The sequence below is a fragment of the Carettochelys insculpta genome, chromosome 9, assembly GCF_033958435.1.
Source record: "Carettochelys insculpta isolate YL-2023 chromosome 9, ASM3395843v1, whole genome shotgun sequence".
Classification (NCBI taxonomy): domain Eukaryota; kingdom Metazoa; phylum Chordata; order Testudines; family Carettochelyidae; genus Carettochelys; species Carettochelys insculpta.
The window spans coordinates 15,810,061-15,828,900 of record NC_134145.1 but is presented as its reverse complement, the minus strand read 5'-3'; the positions used below and the strand labels follow the sequence as shown (position 1 = coordinate 15,828,900).

The 18,840-nt window shown below is 43.0% G+C and overlaps 1 protein-coding gene across 1 annotated transcript; it reads left to right on the top strand.

Annotated features, from left to right (window-relative positions):
• The first annotated feature begins 1,854 nt into the window (after positions 1-1,854).
• CYP2J2 (cytochrome P450 family 2 subfamily J member 2) lies at positions 1,855-18,559 on the top strand. The gene is made up of 9 exons (XM_075002279.1): positions 1,855-2,061; positions 4,301-4,463; positions 7,420-7,560; positions 9,517-9,677; positions 10,645-10,821; positions 12,855-12,996; positions 13,347-13,534; positions 16,431-16,569; positions 18,381-18,559. Exons 1-9 carry the CDS (start codon positions 1,855-1,857, stop codon positions 18,557-18,559), a joined length of 1,497 nt encoding a protein of 498 aa, XP_074858380.1.
• Positions 18,560-18,840: the final 281 nt, after the last annotated feature.

The window sequence follows — 18,840 nt, the reverse complement described above, 5'->3', positions numbered from 1 at the left end:
TGACAATGGAAGTTGGTAATGATATATCACATTCTTTTCAAGACAATGTAACAATGTAGGCAGGTGCCTATGCCTACAGAGTTGTAGCTATGATGTCAAGATTAAGGGCTGCAGTCTGTACCCCTTACACCGTGGAAGGACTGAACCAACCCACTACAGAGGACAGTGCTAGTAGAAACTTAGGTGCAAACTGTAAAACTGGTATAATGCAAAAAACTGCATGTGGGACCATTGCACCAATCAAAGTGTCCATCTTAGTGGACAAATTGTGCGGAATGCAGTAGTATGGTGTGTAACTGGGGGCTTTGTAGGTACCCTTTGAGTATAAACACAATTGGCCCACGTATGAACAACCGGCCACAAGCAAATGCATTTGCTGCATGCTGATGTCTCTGCACTGCTCACAAATTCAGCTGTGCAAAGTATCTGCCCCAGCAAAAGAGTGGGCCCCTTGGAAAAGCAGAACGCTAGCTTGCAGCTTGGCTTAGTTTCTGTCTGTGGCACTGACCTGCAGATGGAGGGTATTTACACTGAAGCTAACCTGCAGTTTTTTGTAGGCCAGTCACTATGCTGCTACTCACTATATTCACAATAGGAGCCAAAAACTGATTAGCCATCCAACCACACCTCAAAGGATGTAGGGCAGAATTGGTTTCCAGTCAGGCTGTAGCTTAAAAAACCTTTACTGTTCATTACACTCACTAATGCAGGTTAGCACATACACTGTATACACTTCTAAAATTGCCATTAATGTATACAGTCCTCCAGCTACAGCTTGGAATAGCAGCTCATTGAAAATTAAATCTGGAAAAGGCTTTGCACAAAAAGTGTTTTGCACGAAAAGGGCACCACTTTCATAAATTAAAACTCTCATGAAATGGGTCAATATCAACATTTTCCATTTTTTGGTGAAACTTTGCATTGGGTTTGCTCCGGTCATTTTAGCAATATCATTTTTCAAGTCATAACTGACCTTTTTTTTTAAAGTTGGCTGTAAAAATGAGTTTTGGTTCATGAACAACTTGTTAAAAGGATTTCAATAGAAGTGTTGGTTAAGATTTAGCCAGTAAGCAATGAGCTAATACTCCTCCTGGAAAGTGTGGGGATTTATTGAGGGGGCAGAGGCACAAAAGGCCTAAGAGATTTAGATGCACAAACCCCAATCAGGTGAGGTGTTAAGGCACCTCAATGCCAACTGAAATAACTGTGTGTCTAGGGTGCTCAGCGCCTGGGAGGATTGGGCCATTAGGGCCTAACTTGTGTCTGCCTTCCTCTGACTAAACTTCTTTTAACATTCCTGAGCTTCCTAGGCTTCAGTGGGAGTTGAGGATGCAAAGCACCAGATAAATGGTGATCAGCGCTTAAGAGGATCACCCCCCTGGGCATATGTGTGGTGCCCATTACCTCAGGTCCCTTCCAGTTTTTAAATTATATAACTCCCTACATATGCAATTAGTGAAGTAAGCTGCTTTCACTGTAACCCAAAATGTTTGTAATGCTTATAATCCCAATTAGGTATCTGTATAAAGGAGCTCACAGTTAATTAAAGGAAGAGAAGGGGGAATGGTTTTTCAGCAAGAAAGCTGAGGGACCTACCCGGGGTTGGGGGGGAACTGCAAATGAGCTTGTAAGACTGCTTCTGTTTAGCAGAACAAGGAGCATTTTCTTTGCTGAGACAGAGTTTAAACCTGCCTATTTTGCAAGTGTTGTGACCGCAGAAGTTCGTAGAGAAGCAGTGATTGGCTTCTTAGCCAGTTTACTTGACCCACCTCTACCTTCCATCTCAGCAAGACTAGACAAGGATCAGAGCCCAGGTCCCTTTTGGGATAAGGAGTCTATACTTTGACTGTCAAGATGCTTCTGCATTTGTGGTCCATTTTAACTTCCCAGTGGGAAAAGATGACGGCTCCAACTCTCTTCGTCATTCTGTTGGTGTTTCTTTTGTTTGCTGATCACGTGAAAAAGAAGCGCCCCAAGAATTTTCCCCCGGGGCCACTACTTGTTCCTTTCATTGGCACTGTTGTGGACTTTAAGCAGCCCATCCACCTTGCTCTACAGAAGGTAAGATCTTGACTGAGATTTATCATATTAATACTTTGGACACACGGAGCGAGTTCTAGAGCAGCCCTTTGGACGTGCTTTACAGTGAGGCTTACAACAGCTGGTGATGCAGGTAACTGTTACTGGACCTCCATGGAAGCTGAAGAGACCTAAATGTAAAAGACCTCCAGCAGCTAGGTTATTTATCCAGGCTGATGCCATCCCACTTCTCCCGCTCTATGGCACCACGGAAGGGCTAAAGCAGATTGCAGAAGGGATGATAGATGATTGGTAGAGCCATAAATGTGCAGAATTCTGAAGAGCTTTTATTCATTTACTTTTTCTTCGTGCTGAGGTCCAGGATTTTCCCTTTTTATCAATTTTACACATAAAAAAACTAAGGTACAAAACTAAGGTGCAAGCCCATGTGACTTGCTCAGGGTCACACAGAGAAGCAGTGGCAGAGCCAGGAATAACACCCAAGAGTCCTGACTGCCAGTGACATCAGTGGAAGTATAACAAATTGCACCAGTAGAGGATCATCCCCCAGAGAAGTGGAGGAGAGGGTCTTAACCTCCATTATAACCAGCTGGGGAAAGTTACCTCCTTCTGGGGTCTGGCTTGTTTTCTTTTGCTTTTACTTTAAAATACATCTTCTCTCATGTTGCAGCCCACATTGGCCTGGGCTCCTGTTTTCAAAGGCTCCCATTCCTCTCAAGCAAAGCTCAGGGGGACTTGGAAATATTTATTGACTGTGCTACATGCTTGATAGGTTTTAGTCATCAATATATGGATTACACTTACAACTCAAGCAGGGCCATCCTTAAGGTTTATGGAGCATTGCTATTAAACTGGTGGTCCTATGCCCTCTAGCAGCTGGAGAAGATGGAGCAGGAAGGGAGGGACAAAGTTTTAGAAATGTGCTTTTATAATCTTCATCAACATGCCAAGTAAATATTTTAAAGTAAATGTCTAAACTAAGATCCTGTAGGTGGTCACTTTCTGAGGAATATTTCCGTGATGCACAGCTGTTCTTTAGCCATAAATTCAGAAACTTATAGAATCTACCTAGGATTTGGCAAATGCCTGTTAAACGGCCTCATTACCACTTGAATTGCTCTTTAACCGTTCCAGTGCTGTGCTAATACTGGCAAGGTGGAAGGCTTTTCAACTGTTGGCTAGATCCCCTTTGGAAGAAAACTCACCAGGCTCCAGCAGCCACAGAACAGGCATAGAATAGCTGGGTGGGTGGACATTATGATCCGGTGGCAGAGGTGACTCATGCTAGCGCTTGGGATGTGCACCACCCCCATTTGCCCCTGCCAAAATTTTTATTGCTAAATAGGGTACCCCTGTATGCCCCCTGACTGCCCCTCTGGATGACCCTCACTGCATCCTCCCTCATCCTGCCCCTCGCAGGCACAAGTTGCCCCTATCCAGTGGTGCCCCAGATTTTTAGGTGCCTTGCGCAACTGCATGTTCTGTGTATGCATAAGGATGGTCCTGAACTAAAGGCCCCTTCATAATTTCTTGTGCTCATTTTGCTGGAATCCTACAAATAAGAAAGACATCCCTTTTGGGCAGAGCTTTAAAAGGCACTAGCAGTGCTTATAGGGCTCTGATTTGTCCTCCTCTTCTCATTCAGGCCAGTTGTAATCTGACAGAGAAAAGTGTATTGATCCAAACGGCAATGGTGTCTTCCATTCCTGGAAGAAGAGCACATGCAGGACCAAAAGCTAATGTTCAGTGAGGGAGTTATTAAGCCACTCAGGATGACACAAACATGAAGCACAACTTGACTCTGATGAACGGTGGGGAAGCCTTAAACCCCCTCCACACAGAGACACATTGGTAAGGGAATGTGCCACAGAAAATCCAAAACATGGCAGATTCTGCCTATGCCAATAATCAATGTTCAAGTTCTAACCACCTAAGTTTAGTTCTTGGTTTGTAAAAATATGTGAGGGGCCATAATAATGGAGTTTACCTTTTTAATGATGAATTTGCCCCAACGTTGGCCCCATGTTACCTAACATTCCAGGCGATCATCTGGTCACTAGTGCTGACCTCTAGCATTAGTGCTTCCATGTGTAAGAGTCATGGCCAACTTATACTGAGCTGGGCTTTAGGCAATGCCTAGGATCAGATTGCTAAGATGTTTCTTCTACACTACAGCTTGCCAGTATTTTTGTTCCCTCTCCATATGTCTGGTTGTTAGTTTGAACAGGAGGCAACTAAATCAGAGGACCGTGTCTTTCAGCTCATTGGCCAGTATGGCAACATTTTCAGTGTTCAGTTTGGAAATCTGACATTTGTGGTGGTCAATGGATATCAGCTAGTGAAGGAAGCTCTTGTCCATCAAGCTGAAGTATTTGCTGATCGACCACACATACCACTTCTCCGTGAAATTTTTAAAGGCCTAGGTGAGTTCCTACAATGTGGTTGTTGTTGTTTGCTGCTGCTTCTGATTGGCATCATGATCATTTAAAGAAAGGACTACACAGGCTGAATTCTTCTCTTGTCTACAATCTTAACAACTTTAACTGGGATACACAGGAGAGCTAGAATTGTTCCAGTGTTTCTAAATCTCATGGAGAAAGTATTATTTCTCTCTCCCTCTCTCTCTCTCTCTCTCTCTTTCTTTCTCTCTGAAAGATGGGATTGTTCAAACTGGTTTCACTGTATTTAACATAAGAGAGAGTGTGGCATGTAAACAGCCCCTTCTTATTTGGGTCAACTGGGCACCATAAAATGTAAAGCATTTTTTTGGAATAGGGCCCATCTTTTCTAAGGTATTTAAAATACTGTTAAACATTTGGTACTAGGCTAGCTAGATATTTACAGCAGGTTTAGTGTTTCTGAATATGAATCAATCCCACAACCTGCATGACCTGGAAAATGATCTAGCAATGGGCAGGAGACAGAGCTATTTTCAAACCTTGGCTACCGATGGTTAGGGTCTTAAACCCATGTGGGCCCCAAGCTGAGCTTAAACTCTGTCAGACCCTGACATCTCAGCAACGAGCACAGTACAAAGAGCTGGATTCACAGCCTGAATGCTGTCTTATCAACAGCAGGCAAGCAGGAGGAGACCATGCTATCACTAATGCCTATGTCTGTGAGGCACTATGAGCCTCCCCCACTCCCCCAAACACACACTACCTAACTAGACACAGACATTATACACCCTATTGCCCCCATATGGTTTCAGGCAGGTATAGTTATTAGTGCAATCTATCTATCCAGCACTACCACTCTTCCTGCTAATCATTCTGTTGAGTTAATGGGACCTTGTAAAATAATCTGTTGTATCTCTCTTTGTAGGTGGGTACTCTTCAGTGTTTGGGAAAGTGACCCTGTGTGTGTAGGGATGAGTTCAGACTTAGGCCTTGTTACACTTACCTTCACCATTGATCTACTTCACCTATGCAAGTAGTGCATCTGAAGCTTAAATACTTACCACAGATCTTGTGTGCAGTAAGGTCCATGGGGGCTTCTCTCCCACGGGTGCCAGCTACTCTTCTCAACTTGTTGGAGTACTGATGTCAACGGGAGTGAGCTAGGCAATCAATGCATTGCATCCACAGTAGATATGATAAATCGATGGCCAGTAGGTCGATCACTACTGCATCAATCCACTACGTAGTGAAGACAAAGCCTCACTCTTTACTGAGGTAAACTCCCACTGATAGTTGTCTTCTCGTTGAGGCTGCCTGCTAATGGGAAGAAAGAGAAGGAAAGAAATAGAATGAGAGAATTACACTATTTGGAGCAAATGGTGTGGTTGGTGCATTTTGAGCACTTTTCTTTGCAGTTGTGCATGAGCTTTCCCATGTACGTCTCTTTATCGTTCAGTGCTCAGTAATGGGCAATGTAGTAATGTTTATCCTCTTGATCATCCTGAGAGAAATGCATGCGGAGCTACTGCTGAGAAAGTCTGTTAGTAAAAATAGAGTGTCAGATTCTGCTTCCTATACTCAGGCTGAGCAGGACTTAAAGCAGAAGACCACCGAGGTCAATGGGACTGCTCACACTGTGTAAGGTCTATGGGACTGGTATGGCTCAGTGTGAGTAAGGCCAGTGCAATCAGTCCCTTAGTAATCACCTCAGCATTTGTCCCTAGTGTCCTGGAATTTGTTTGGACCTGGGAACCTATTTATTTGAAAGGAGTTAAATAAATGCAAGTGGCTGGAGACAACTAAGAAGTTTTACATGAGATGGGTCATCGGGAGGGTTGGCCAGAGCTCTGCAGTGGCACTGTGCATTCTTTCTCTCAGATGATTCAGCTCACATGTTCACAGTCTAGCATGCCGTGTCAAGAAGGGATTCTCACCCTAGTCAGATAGGACAGGGGTGGGGTGCAGAAGGGGCTTAGGTTTCAGGTCTGAGGCACTTATCATTGTGCAGCTCCTGGTTACTGTTGCAGTGGGACTAAGGGAAGGTCCCTGCTTCTGTTGTGTCCATACTGCTCTGCTCCCTAAGGTTGCCAGCATGTCTTGCCCATAATAGGAGGGGCCAGGCCACTCTGAACGGTGCATGCTAACTGCCCACAGGTACTACAGGCACCACCCCTGCAGCTTCCATTGCTCATGGTTCCCAGCCAGTGGGAGCTGGGGAAGCAGCACTGGGGCTGAGGGCACGGACAGAAAGTCCCTGAATGTCCCTTCTGGATCCAGCCTAGTGAGAGGGGGCTCTGAAGTTTGGAGATCCATGTCCTGTCTACAGCATGGAGACTTGCCACAGGCCAGATGAAAAGAAGCAGCGGGCTGCATAATGCCTCTGGGCCTGCAGGAAGCCCTTAGCCCAAAGCCCTGCACAGCAGCCCCAACAGCCGCTGTGTTAATCCAACCCTGGTAGCACATAACAGGCTAGTCTCCTGTGGCCTGCAAAACTGTGATCTCATTTTGGGTGTTGGGTGGTGTTGGAGGACTTTGATACACAGGCGGTCAGTGTGAATGATCCAGAGGTCATCTCTCAACGGGTGTGGATCATTCCCACCCTCCACTGATGTAAGTTTTCTGTGCAGACCAGTTTCTGTGACTCTTTTCATTCATTACTTTTCTTTCCTCCAGCTGCACACAGCAGCACAACTGAACCTTACAAAGAAAAGTCACACCCCACATGCAGATCTCCCCACACTGTAATAATAGTAAGAATACAAAACTACTCATGCTTACTCCCTTTCATGCACACAAAGCACAAGAGCAAAGGGGAGGGGAAAACAGAGCAAAGGATATCTGTAAATCTACCTTAAGCCGCTTGCTTTTGGGGCTTGATTCACAGGCACAAATGTCATTTTAAAAGGTTTAAATATTCTAATGGTCATTTTTAAAGTGTTTCTTGCATGCAGCAAGACATGCTGTGTCTTTTTCACTGCAGGGCTGATTTCATCCAACGGTCATATCTGGAGACAGCAAAGAAAATTTGTTTTGGCGGCTCTGAAAAGCATTAGTGTAAGCTTTGAAGAACGGATACAGGAAGAGAGCAGATATCTCACAGAAGCAATAGAGGAAGAAAAGGGTAAGAGAAAAGCTTACATTACTTTGTCCTAAGACTTTAGCTGTGCTTTTTGCAGGACATTCACACAGACATCTTGACCAGTCCCATTGGTCAGCATCAGTCCTACCCTGAGCCCTTGTTGAGCCTAGGCCAGAAACAACTGGAATGACTGTGACATATAGATGTATGCATGCTGATGGCACCAGTGAAAGGAATAAACATGATAAAATAGGAATTGCCGTGTGAGATCAGACCAGGACTCCATCTACCATGGATGCCTTTCTGGATGGATGGCCACCATGGATAACCAATGCAAGATGCTTTAGAAGGAAGTGCAAAAGGTCCATCATGGATAACTATGACATAATCTGACCATAAGAGATGCTTCTGTATTAATTTCTTTTTATTATGACAGTACCTTGGCTCCCCAATTAAACATCTTATTTGTGCTAGGCATTGCTAAAGAATATGTTTTATGTGGATTGGGAAAATGAATATGAGAGGTTTCAGTAGTACTTAGTACTCCCTTCTTTTCATGAACCTGTATATTTAGACCTGCCTCTGATGAAGTGGGTCTTTGCCCACGAAAGCTTATGCTAAAAAAAAATCTGTTAGTCCAGGGATTCCCAACCTATGGGTCAGTATCCAAACATGGGTCACCATTAGATTTTCTAAGGTTTGCTGGCTGGGCAGCTCCGAGCTGCATGTGGCTCTTTAAGGAGCCATTTACAGCTCCCACCACTGCCGCTCGCTCCTAGTCCCTACCCTGCTGCACTGAAATGGGACTCAATTTAATTGGTTTAACAGATGGCAGGTGTCCTTTTGAAAGGACCCCAAGTACACGGGCAGCATGTGTTTTGAAAACAGCACTTTTGAATCACGCACAGACACCACTATGCTAATGAGGCACTGACACCTAATGAGGTGCTGCATATTCATGTCAGCACCTCATTAGCATCTTCCAAACTGCCTCATTAACATGCCCCTTCTGAAAGGAGGTGGCATGTGTAGACACAGCCTAAAAGAAATTGTGACAGATCATAGTTTCTCACCAAAGTTCTTGTTTCAGGTCATGTCCTTTTCAGGGCAGAACAGTTTTTTCTAACCTGGGTCCAAGAGCTCTTCTCCACCCTCCATAGGTAGAGTTCTTTTTTCCCCAGGTGTTTTCGTGTATACTCCCGGTCTGCAAAGACAACTAAAGACAATTGTTTATTTCTTCCCTTACATAGAATTTCCCTAGCATGGAAAGTTTTTGTTCAATTCCCCACAAGCCTGTGGAAAAGTACCAAATTCAAGATGATTTCCAGCACCAGGTGACATCATCACATGTCTTTGAAGCATCAACCATTGTACAGGCTTACAGAAAAAATAAGATTATTTACAGATCATTGTTTTGAGTACTGGCCCATTAAGTTCCTTGAGTACTGTTAATGGCTTTCACTAGAATGCTTAGATTAAAAAAACAGATTTAACTTCATATTTCTAACTTTAAATACAGGAATGATACATGCCCACAAATAGAATATACACATTCAGGGGATTATAAACTCTTTAATGATAGATTACAGACCCCGTTTTGCATAAAGCATATTCCAGTTAGGTATATTCATATTGAAAAACATATTTCCATGAAAATAAGGAATACAGCATCACACTTAGAACTTATGTAGAATTACACGTCTGTACTAATATGCTTTAAATGAATGAGTAAGCAAATGTTAACCCAACTTAATAAATGGAACCTGAGGTCATGGAGATTTAGTGGATTGCGCCAGGTCCTAGCAAGTTAGTGTAGCACTAGAAATAGAATCCAGATCAGTCCCTATGTATTTCTCACACTGAATGTAGCACAAAACCACTATAAGTGATAAGTAAATTAGATTTCAATATATTTCAGTTTTAAGATTCTATGGTGGTCTGATTACAGTGGTCTGGAAAATTTTTAAACTGACACTTTTCCTATATTTTCTCCTCCAGGGCAACCATTTGACCCTCATTATAAAATTAATAGTGCCGTTTCAAATATTATCTGTTCCATCACTTTTGGGGAGCGCTTTGAACACCATGATCCTCAGTTCCAGGAATTGCTGCATATGCTTGCTGAGACATTACTCCACATAGGAAATTTTTGGGGACAGGTAAAGCTGGTTTGTTTTTTTTTTACTTCAGACTCCTTAAAAGTAAAGTACTTTGAGTGACTGCAGAATCAAGTGAGGTGAATCCGACGTTTCCTGTGTAAAAAAGAGAAAGGATGTGTGGGAAATTACCACATATTCCTTCCCATAAGTGTCACTTCCTTACTTCTGGTGTTCACATAAAGTCCCACGTTCAATACTATGCTGGGGGTTCTAGAAAGAAACAATTAAATTTGATTTTATTTCACATCCAAATCACATGAAAACACAAATGACATGTATTCATTATGCCAATCCTGTATCAAGTCAGATTCTTTTAAAAGGTTTGTTAATAGACATGTCTGGGACATTTCAAAATTTCTATGGAAAATAGAAAAAATTATCCTTAAAATTTTCTGCTGATTTTTCCCTCCCAGTTTTCAACCAGTGTTGTTTGTGAATGATGGGGGGGGGTGATAAAAACACTTACCTATCTCATAGAGATTCTGTGATCATAAATATATTTAGGATTGTGATTGAGACCTGTTGAAAAACTCTGCATTGAGTATTATGTATTAATGGGCTGTCCTGAGGTGCCAGATTTATAACCAAATCAGCAAATATTGATTGATTTGTAGTTTTACTCTGAATAGCTTATTCAGTTCTGCATACTGTGGGTCAGACAATGATCTCAGTTACATAGTCAAGTGGCCAAACTGGACAGTCTCTATGTAGAAGAATAAATGGACACAAATCAGACTTCAGGAATAGTAATGTACAAAAACCTGTAGGAGAACACTTCAATCTCCCTTGACACATCAAGTTCACACTAATATAACTCCATTGACTTCAGTGGAATAACTCGATTTATACTGGTATAAATGTTTGGAGACTCAGGGTAATAAATTGTGCTGAATGTGTTAAACTGTCATAGATTTTTTTCTTGATCTAAAAGGTTTTAATTTGTCCTGTTCACCTTACATCTTAACAGCTATATAATGCTTTCCCCTGGCTAATGAGATGGGTACCAGGACCCCACAATAAAGTTTTCAAACACTGGGAGAAACTTAAATGTTTTGTGACTGGAGTGATTGCAAAGCACAAGGAGCACTGGAATCCATATGAAACTCGAGACTTCATCGACTGCTATCTGAAGGAAATAGAAAAGGTAAGAGGACAATAGGGACCAATTTACTGTGCAACAGAAAGAAACCAATGGACAACCCTCCAATATTAGTTTGAGCAGCCAGTGTCTATCTGGAGCCATATATGTCATTAGCGTTTGCCATTCTAAGTTTCCCTGCTCAACTAACTCTTTTATGGCAAAACTTTCTAATAAAAGTTGATTTAATGGTAGCTATTTTTCATTAAAAGTATTTAACATGGAGAACAAGCTCAGGTTGGCTACGTCTACACGTGCACGCTACATCGAAATAGTCTATTTCAATGAATAACGTCTACACGTCCTCCAGGGCTGGCAACGTCGACGTTCAACTTCGACGTTGGGCAGCACCACATCGAAATAGGCTCTGCAAGGGAACGTCTACACGCCAAAGTAGCACACATCGAAATAAGGGTGCCAGGAACAGCTGCAGACAGGGTCACAGGGCAGACTCAACAGCAAGCCGCTCCCTTAAAGGGCCCCTCCCAGACACAGTTGCACTAAACAACACAAGATCCACAGAGCCGACAACTGGTTGCAGACCCTGTGCATGCAGCATGGATCCCCAGCTGCCGCACCAGCAGCCAGAAGCCCTGGGCTAAGGGCTGCTGCACACGATGACCATAGAGCCCTGCTGGGGCTGGAGAGAGCGCGTCTCTCAACCCCTCAGCTGATGGCCACCATGGCGGACCCCGCTATTTCGATGGTGCGGGACGCGAATCGTCTACACGTGCCCTACTTCGACGTTCAACTTCGAAGTAGGGCGCTATTCCCATCCCGTCATGGGGTGAGCGACTTCGACGTCTTGCCAGCTAACGTTGATTTCAACTTCAAAATAGCGCCCAACACGTGTAGTCGTGACGGGCGCTATTTTGAAGTTGGCACTGGTACTTCGAAGTAGCGTGCACGTGTAGACATGGCCATTATGTACAGCAGGCTGTTTTCAAAGCACTGGGATAGTCCCTTATTCTAGCCTCTACAAGAATTCTTAAGTACTAATTTTCTTTCATGAAATTTGACATTAAAAATTTTGCGGCCCTTAATTTGCCAAAAGTTACTGCCCTGCCTTACTGGAAACACTTTTATTGGGATTTTCAAAGTGGTCTAAGGGATTTAAGGCGGTATCACAAACTAATTAAAGTGAACCAGAGGCCCAGTCCTGAAACACTTATAGAAATGAGTAGTGTCAAAGACATGAACAGGACTGTTCAACGAAATTTGGTTTTTGCATTGTGGGTGTGTATGTGTGTGCGCAAAGGTGGACTCAAGTCACCCTTGTACCCTCCTGCCCTAGAGAGTGGAAAGGCCCCTGTAACATAGATAGCCATGGGAATCTAAGGCCATGTATACATTACGTGGAAGATCGACCCTCTCAGGGTTGATCTTCTGGGGTTTGATTTTAAGTGCCTGGTATAGACACATGAAATGGACCTGTCAAGGGTCAGCAGTCAATCCCTGTACTCCTCAGTATCATGAGGACCCAAGGACGCTGATGGGAGACACTCCAGGTAAGTTGATTGTAGGTAAGTTGATTCTAGCTATGCAACTGGGGTTGCTAGAATTGCATATTTGCAATCGACTTATCTGCCTAATGTAGACCACGCCTAAGTTAAAGCTGCCCTCCTGAGTGTGTCTCTGGGCCACAGCTCTGAAGAGACTCTTCACAGTGCTTCATGCAGTGGCTCCACTCCTGACTCATTTCCTGCACGGAGACTTGCAACATAAACCTTGGAAAGGGGAATCTTCCAAGTACCACTGCAGCTTTTAGGACCCATTGTTTCAGCATGCTTACCCAGAGTAAAGGGGCTGGCGGTGGGGTTCTATGCTCACCCTAGATATATGAAAATGTCAAGACTGAGGTTTCTGATGCCGCTGAATGGAGTTAGACACAGATCTTCTGTTAATTTTAACCCTGACGTCCATTTGGTGAGGCCTTAGGTTTTTTCTTTTGGGGAAATAATTTGCCTGTCCATGCTATAAGATGGGCTTTTACCATGTATACCTGATACCTATCTGTTTCCACTTACACTTTTTTAAAGTCTAAGGATGATTCCGTCTCTTATTTCAATGAAGAAAATCTACTGTGTTCCACACTGGATCTATTCTTAACTGGGACTGAAACATCTGCCACCACCATACGCTGGGCTCTTCTCTACATGACTATGTACCCCAGAATTCAAGGTACCCTTTCTAATGGTTTAACACTGAAATTGTCCTTCTTCCCTTTCAGCTCATTCCCTTGAAGTCAGATCCAATGTTCACTGAAGCAAATGGAAAGCTTTCCAGTGACTTCAGTGACCTTTGAATCAGGCATTACAATCTGCCCTTAATTCCTCAGTGAGTCCCAGTAGCTGAAAGATTGGGTTTCTTATTTTTTATTACATCCAGGGTTTATAAGGAGGCACCTGTCACTCAACACACTTTAAAACTAAAAATGCAGTTTGAAAACTGAAAAACTCAGGGCGCCCTACATAGAAAATTGCTCCTTCTTGTGGTAAGAACTGTTAATGTGGCTTTTGGCTTCTTTTCAGAGCAAGTGCAAACAGAAATTGACACGGTGATTGGCCAGTCTCGGCAACCAAGGATGGACGACAAAGAAAATATGCCATATACCAATGCAGTCCTCAATGAAATACAAAGGATGGGTAATGTAGTACCCATTAACGTGCCCAGAATGACAACAAGTAACACAACACTAGCAGGATTCCATCTGCCAAAAGTAACTTGAACCAAAGCTAATCCTTCTTTTCTTCTTTCTATTGGTCTGATGTTAGAGCTTGTGTATAATTCCTTTAAGGTGAAATCTCATATAATTTAAAAGGGGTGAAACCAGTAGAATCCAAAAGCAATTTAACTGAATAGTCTAGAAATTTCTCTAAGGGCTTGCCTACACTACCTCTCTACTTCGAAGGGAGGCTGGTAAGTAGGGTGTTGGGAGATTATTACGGAAGTGCTACACTGCATATGCAGCATTTCACTAAGTTAATTCTCCCCTGCGGCAACTCTGAAGTGTTGAACTTTGAAGTTCCAGCTTGCATGTAGCTGCAGCTAACCCAATGGTACTTCAAAGTTGCCCAGGCACTTCGAAGTACCAGTGGGTGAGCTGTGGCTACACGCGAGCTGGCACTTCAAAGTTCAATGTTTCAGAGTTGCTGCAGAAGAGAATTAGCTTAATGAAGTGCTGCATATGCACCACGGCACTTCATTAATAACCTCCCAACACCCTACTTACCATCCTCCCTTCAAAGTAGGGAGGTAGTGTAGACACAGCCTAAGAAAAGAATTTAATCAAGATTGGTATCGTTTTCATGATTTTTAAAAATATAATCCTGTAGATTTTTATAGCAGTGATATAATTCTCTATTACATTATACAGGATGAATTTAAGATTCTATAGAAGGATTATAATTTTCTATTCAATTCTACAAAAGTTCTCTATCAAGGTGACTTTTCCAGAGGAAGAGTTATGTAAAATGGACTTTGTTCTTATTTTACTAAAATTAGAATATTCATTTTATTCCTGGATTTGTCTTTGGACAGCACAGACTCCATTTTTGGTGTTAAGAAAAAACAATCTAGAGCACTTGCATTAAAGATATCAAGACCCAGAGATAATGGGAGCCAGTACTAAGAAGACATGATAGTGTTTTAGTATGTTAAGCCTAAGTGTTGTAGGAAACTCAGCTAAGATAAACAGATATCACTAATTAAAGACTAGTTTTTAGCACCTCAAACATAAGCACCAAGCCCTTATCAATCAATTAGCCTGTTATTTCTTACATATCCCAGTAGCACAATCCGTTGCCTCATGTCTTCTTAGTGTTTATACAATTCATCTCATAACTTGACTGCAATGTTTCCCCCACTCCTGTTATGTGGAAGCAATTTTCGCTAGCTTTAGAAAAAAGCAACAGCTGAAGCAAACTTTAATTTAAAATCTTGTATACACTCAAAAATTACACCAGTTTAATTAAAATCAGTTTGAAAAGTGATTTAGTTAAACTGATGCAAGCTCCATTATGACCATATTTATATTGATTTCAAACTGGTTTATATTGATTTAGCTCAGGCCTGTATGCAGGAATTTCCATGGTGTGGGGGTGTGCTTTTTTTTTTTTTTAATAAATGTGGACTTCATTTTTTTTAAATAGAAAGGAGTTCAAAATAGTCATGAAATGAATGTGCATAAGAGAGATTAATCAAGAATGTGAGTGGAAACAATGATTGGAAAAATGATTTTGTTCTAACGTACTAAAAATGTACATAATAATGGAGATATTATTGAAATTACCTTCTGGAACCTTGCTGTAATTTCGTAAAAGAAAAACAATATTTCAAAATATATATCACCCTCCCTTTTCTGTTGCTGTTGGCCAAGGGCATGCAGGGAAATGTGGTCCCTTTCCTGCTTCAGAACCATCTCTCTAGGCAGGGAGCGAGCCAAGGAACAGCTCCCAGGCTGCCTTGGGTTCCCCCATTGTGCCCTGCAAGATTCCCCTGCACAGCACATCTGGAGGGAAGGGAGAGAAACCAGACATGGGCAGATGCATTCACACCCTTTACACACAAACACCCCGCATATGAGCCTATAGCTGTATTGACATAATAATAGTTTACCAATACAAACCAAATCAATGTAAACCTGACCGCAAAGGAACTAAAAGTGCCTGTGTAAGGATTTGCATGGGTTTAATTTAAGGTCTTGTCTGCACAAGGATGTCCAAGAAAATTAATCTGGATTGACCAAAGGTATGAATTTGAAATGATTAGTTAAACAGCGCTAAATCCTTGTGCAGACACTGTAAACTGTGTTCACACTGGTGTTTAAGGCCATTTCTACACAGGCCACTTTCTTCGAAAGTGGCATGGTAATACATGGCCCAAAATATGCTAATGAGGCATGGATGCAAATTCCCTGCACCTCATTAGCATACAATCACGTGATTTGGAGTCCAGAAGACTGTTCTTCCAGACTCCAAAACACCGTTTAGAAGCATGGCCCCCAGGGGGTCTTCTGGAAGGAAGTCCTTCTTCCAGAGGCCCCTTCTTCCCAAAAATTTTTGGGGAGAAGGGGCCTCCGGAAGAAGGACTTCCTTCCGGAAGCTCCTCCGGGGCTGTGCTTCTACATTGCGTTTTAGAGTCCGGAAGAACGGTCTCCTGGACTCCAAATCACGTGACATTATGCTAATGAGGCACAGGGAATTTGCATCTGTGCCTCATTAGCATCTTTTGGGCCGTGTATTACCATGCCACTTTCAAAGAAAGTGGCCTGTGTAGAAACGGCCTAAATGATCTAACCACTCCTCTTCAAATTGATACCTTTAGTTAAGGTGGATTAATTTTTCTGGATGTTCTTGATTAGCCAAACCTAAATTGTTAAAGAACTACACCTTTAGTTAAACCAGTTGCATGGTGTGTTGTCAGGTCTAAGAGACATGACAGAAGTTTTAAACAGTGCCCTTTATTTATACAAAAAAAGAGGAGCTGGTACTTAGTACTGGCAAGTACCTACACAGAAAAAGCACTGTTTCTTTTTAAACACAAGAGGGCTCAATATGTCATCTTCCAGCACACACTCACTAAGTTGTCCTATTCTTCTCCTTTCCTTTTTGCAGGGTACCACTTTGATCCCCAGTTTAACATCGATAATGTTTGACAAGAATGTGTGGGAAACTCCTGATATATTTAATCCTGAGCATTTCCTGGAAAATGGCCAGTTTAGGAAGCGGGAAGCCTTTCTTCCTTTTTCTGCAGGTGAGACAATATGACAGGAAATGGTTTTTGCACGAAAAGTCAAATATATTTTGTAAAAAATTGATGCAGCTAGAATGTACCATCCCAGGACAGACCAAAGCTGCGTCTACACGTGCACGCTACTTCGAAGTAGCGGCACCAACTTCGACGTTAGGCGGTGAGACGTCGAAGTCGCTAACCTCATGAGGAGATAGGAAGAGCGCCCTACTTCGACGTTCAACGTCGAAGTAGGGACCGTGTAGACGATCCGCGTCCCGCAACGTCGAAATTGCCGGGTCCTCCATGGCGGCCATCAGCTGGGGGGTTGAGAGATGCTCTCTCTCCAGCCCCTGCGGGGCTGTATGGTCACCGTGGGCAGCAGCCCTTAGCCCAGGGCTTCTGGCTGCTTCTGCGGCAGCTGGGGATCTATGCTGCAGGCACAGGGTCTGCAACCAGTTGTCAGCTCTGTGTATCTTGTGTTGTTTAGTGCAACTGTGTCTGGGAGGGGCCCTTTAAGGGAGCGGCTGGCTGTTGAGTCCACCCTGTGACCCTGTCTGCAGCTGTGCCTGGCATCCCTATTTCGATGTGTGCTACTTTGACGTGTAGACGTTCCCTCGCTGCGCCTATTTCGATGTTGGGCTGAGCAACGTCGAAGTTGAACATCGACATTGCCGGCCCTGGAGGACGTGTAGACGTTATTCATCGAAATAGACTATTTCGATGTCGCAACATCGAAATAAGCTATTTCAATGTTGGCTGCACGTGTAGACGTAGCCCAATAGTCCTTGTAGTGCAGCATTCTGTCTTTGATGGTAGCCATTATGTGATGCTTCAGAGGAAAATTTCAAATCCATGTAATTTGGCAATACTGTACCACAAAGGAAAATGTCTTCCTCACGCCATTCTACCAACGCAGGCTTTTTTACTGCATTCATTGTTAGTGTAAGTTGGACCTGAACTGATTTCTAGCATTTGTCTCTAAGAATAATCTCTAACGTTTTTATCAAGTAGCGCAATTCTGACAGTTCCCACACTCTTGTGGAAGACCATCCCCTCCCCAGTGTTTACAAAGCAATCTCTTGTGCAGGAGAATATTCAAGGGACATATGAGAGGAGGGAGTATTCAGTAGAGGATATCTAGCAGTCATCATAATTCTAGTGAAGGACAAAGGATGATTGTAATGTCCTGTTCAGCTTTTCGTAGTAGGGGTTTTTCTGTATTAGCTCAGTGGTGCTAGCAGACTCATAGTCCAGCCACTGGAGAAGTTCAGAGACCCACATAGTGGCACAGAGATATCCAGAGATCCTTAGTCCCGCTGTGCTGCTGGCAATAGCAGCTGGGAGTCACAGAGCCTTTTAAATCACTGGGCCCCTGGAAAATTGCCACTTTTACCACCCCCAACTATAGGCCTAGGAATGATAGTGATTAAATTAAGGTAATTGGAAAGTTTTTCAGGGAACTTGTAATGGAACAGAACTCTGGGGCTACATCTACACTACAGCCAGGATCCATAGGGCTAAGATTGATGCACCAGTGGTCAATTCAGCAGGTCTAGTGAAGATCCACCAAATAGACCACAGCTCACTCTCCAGTCAACCCAGGTACTCTACCCTGGATGAGAATAATAAGATCAGTCAGTTGGATAATGTCTTTCAGCACTGCAAGAAGATGACCTAAGATAGATGGACTCCATCTCTAGCTACATTATTCATGTAGTGGAGGTTGCATTTCTTAGGTTGACTGACTGAGGTAGTGCAGATGTAGCCTTTGCTAGCACTTAGCTCTGTCATTACAGCATTCATTCATCAGCTGCTTTTTCTTCCCCTTCCAGGAAAGCGGGTTTGCCCTGGGGAACAGCTGGCCAGAACAGAGCTATTCATTTTCTTCACCACCCTTATTCAGAAATTCACATTCCAAGCTCCGGAGAATGTGGAGTTAAACTTCGCCTTCACAATAAGCCTCACACGCTGTCCAAAGCCATTCAAGATTTGTGCTGTTTCTCGATGCTGATGATCAGGAAGATATTGTTTGGTGGTGCTTTTTATTAAACAACTGCATTTCAGGCAGAAATCTCCCGTTTTTCCCCATCTGCCCCATTAACTATGCTTTCTCTATTTTTCATTTTTTTACAATTATTTTGTGCCGGGAGTTTCGTAGCAACCAAATTATGAGTTGTGGGACATCTGTGACACTGAGGTTACTCTGAGTGGCAGTGGTTTTCATGTTTCTCAGTGTACACTGCATTTTGATGGGTATAATCTGAGTTCTCCCTGAGGTTTGCCAAGAACTGT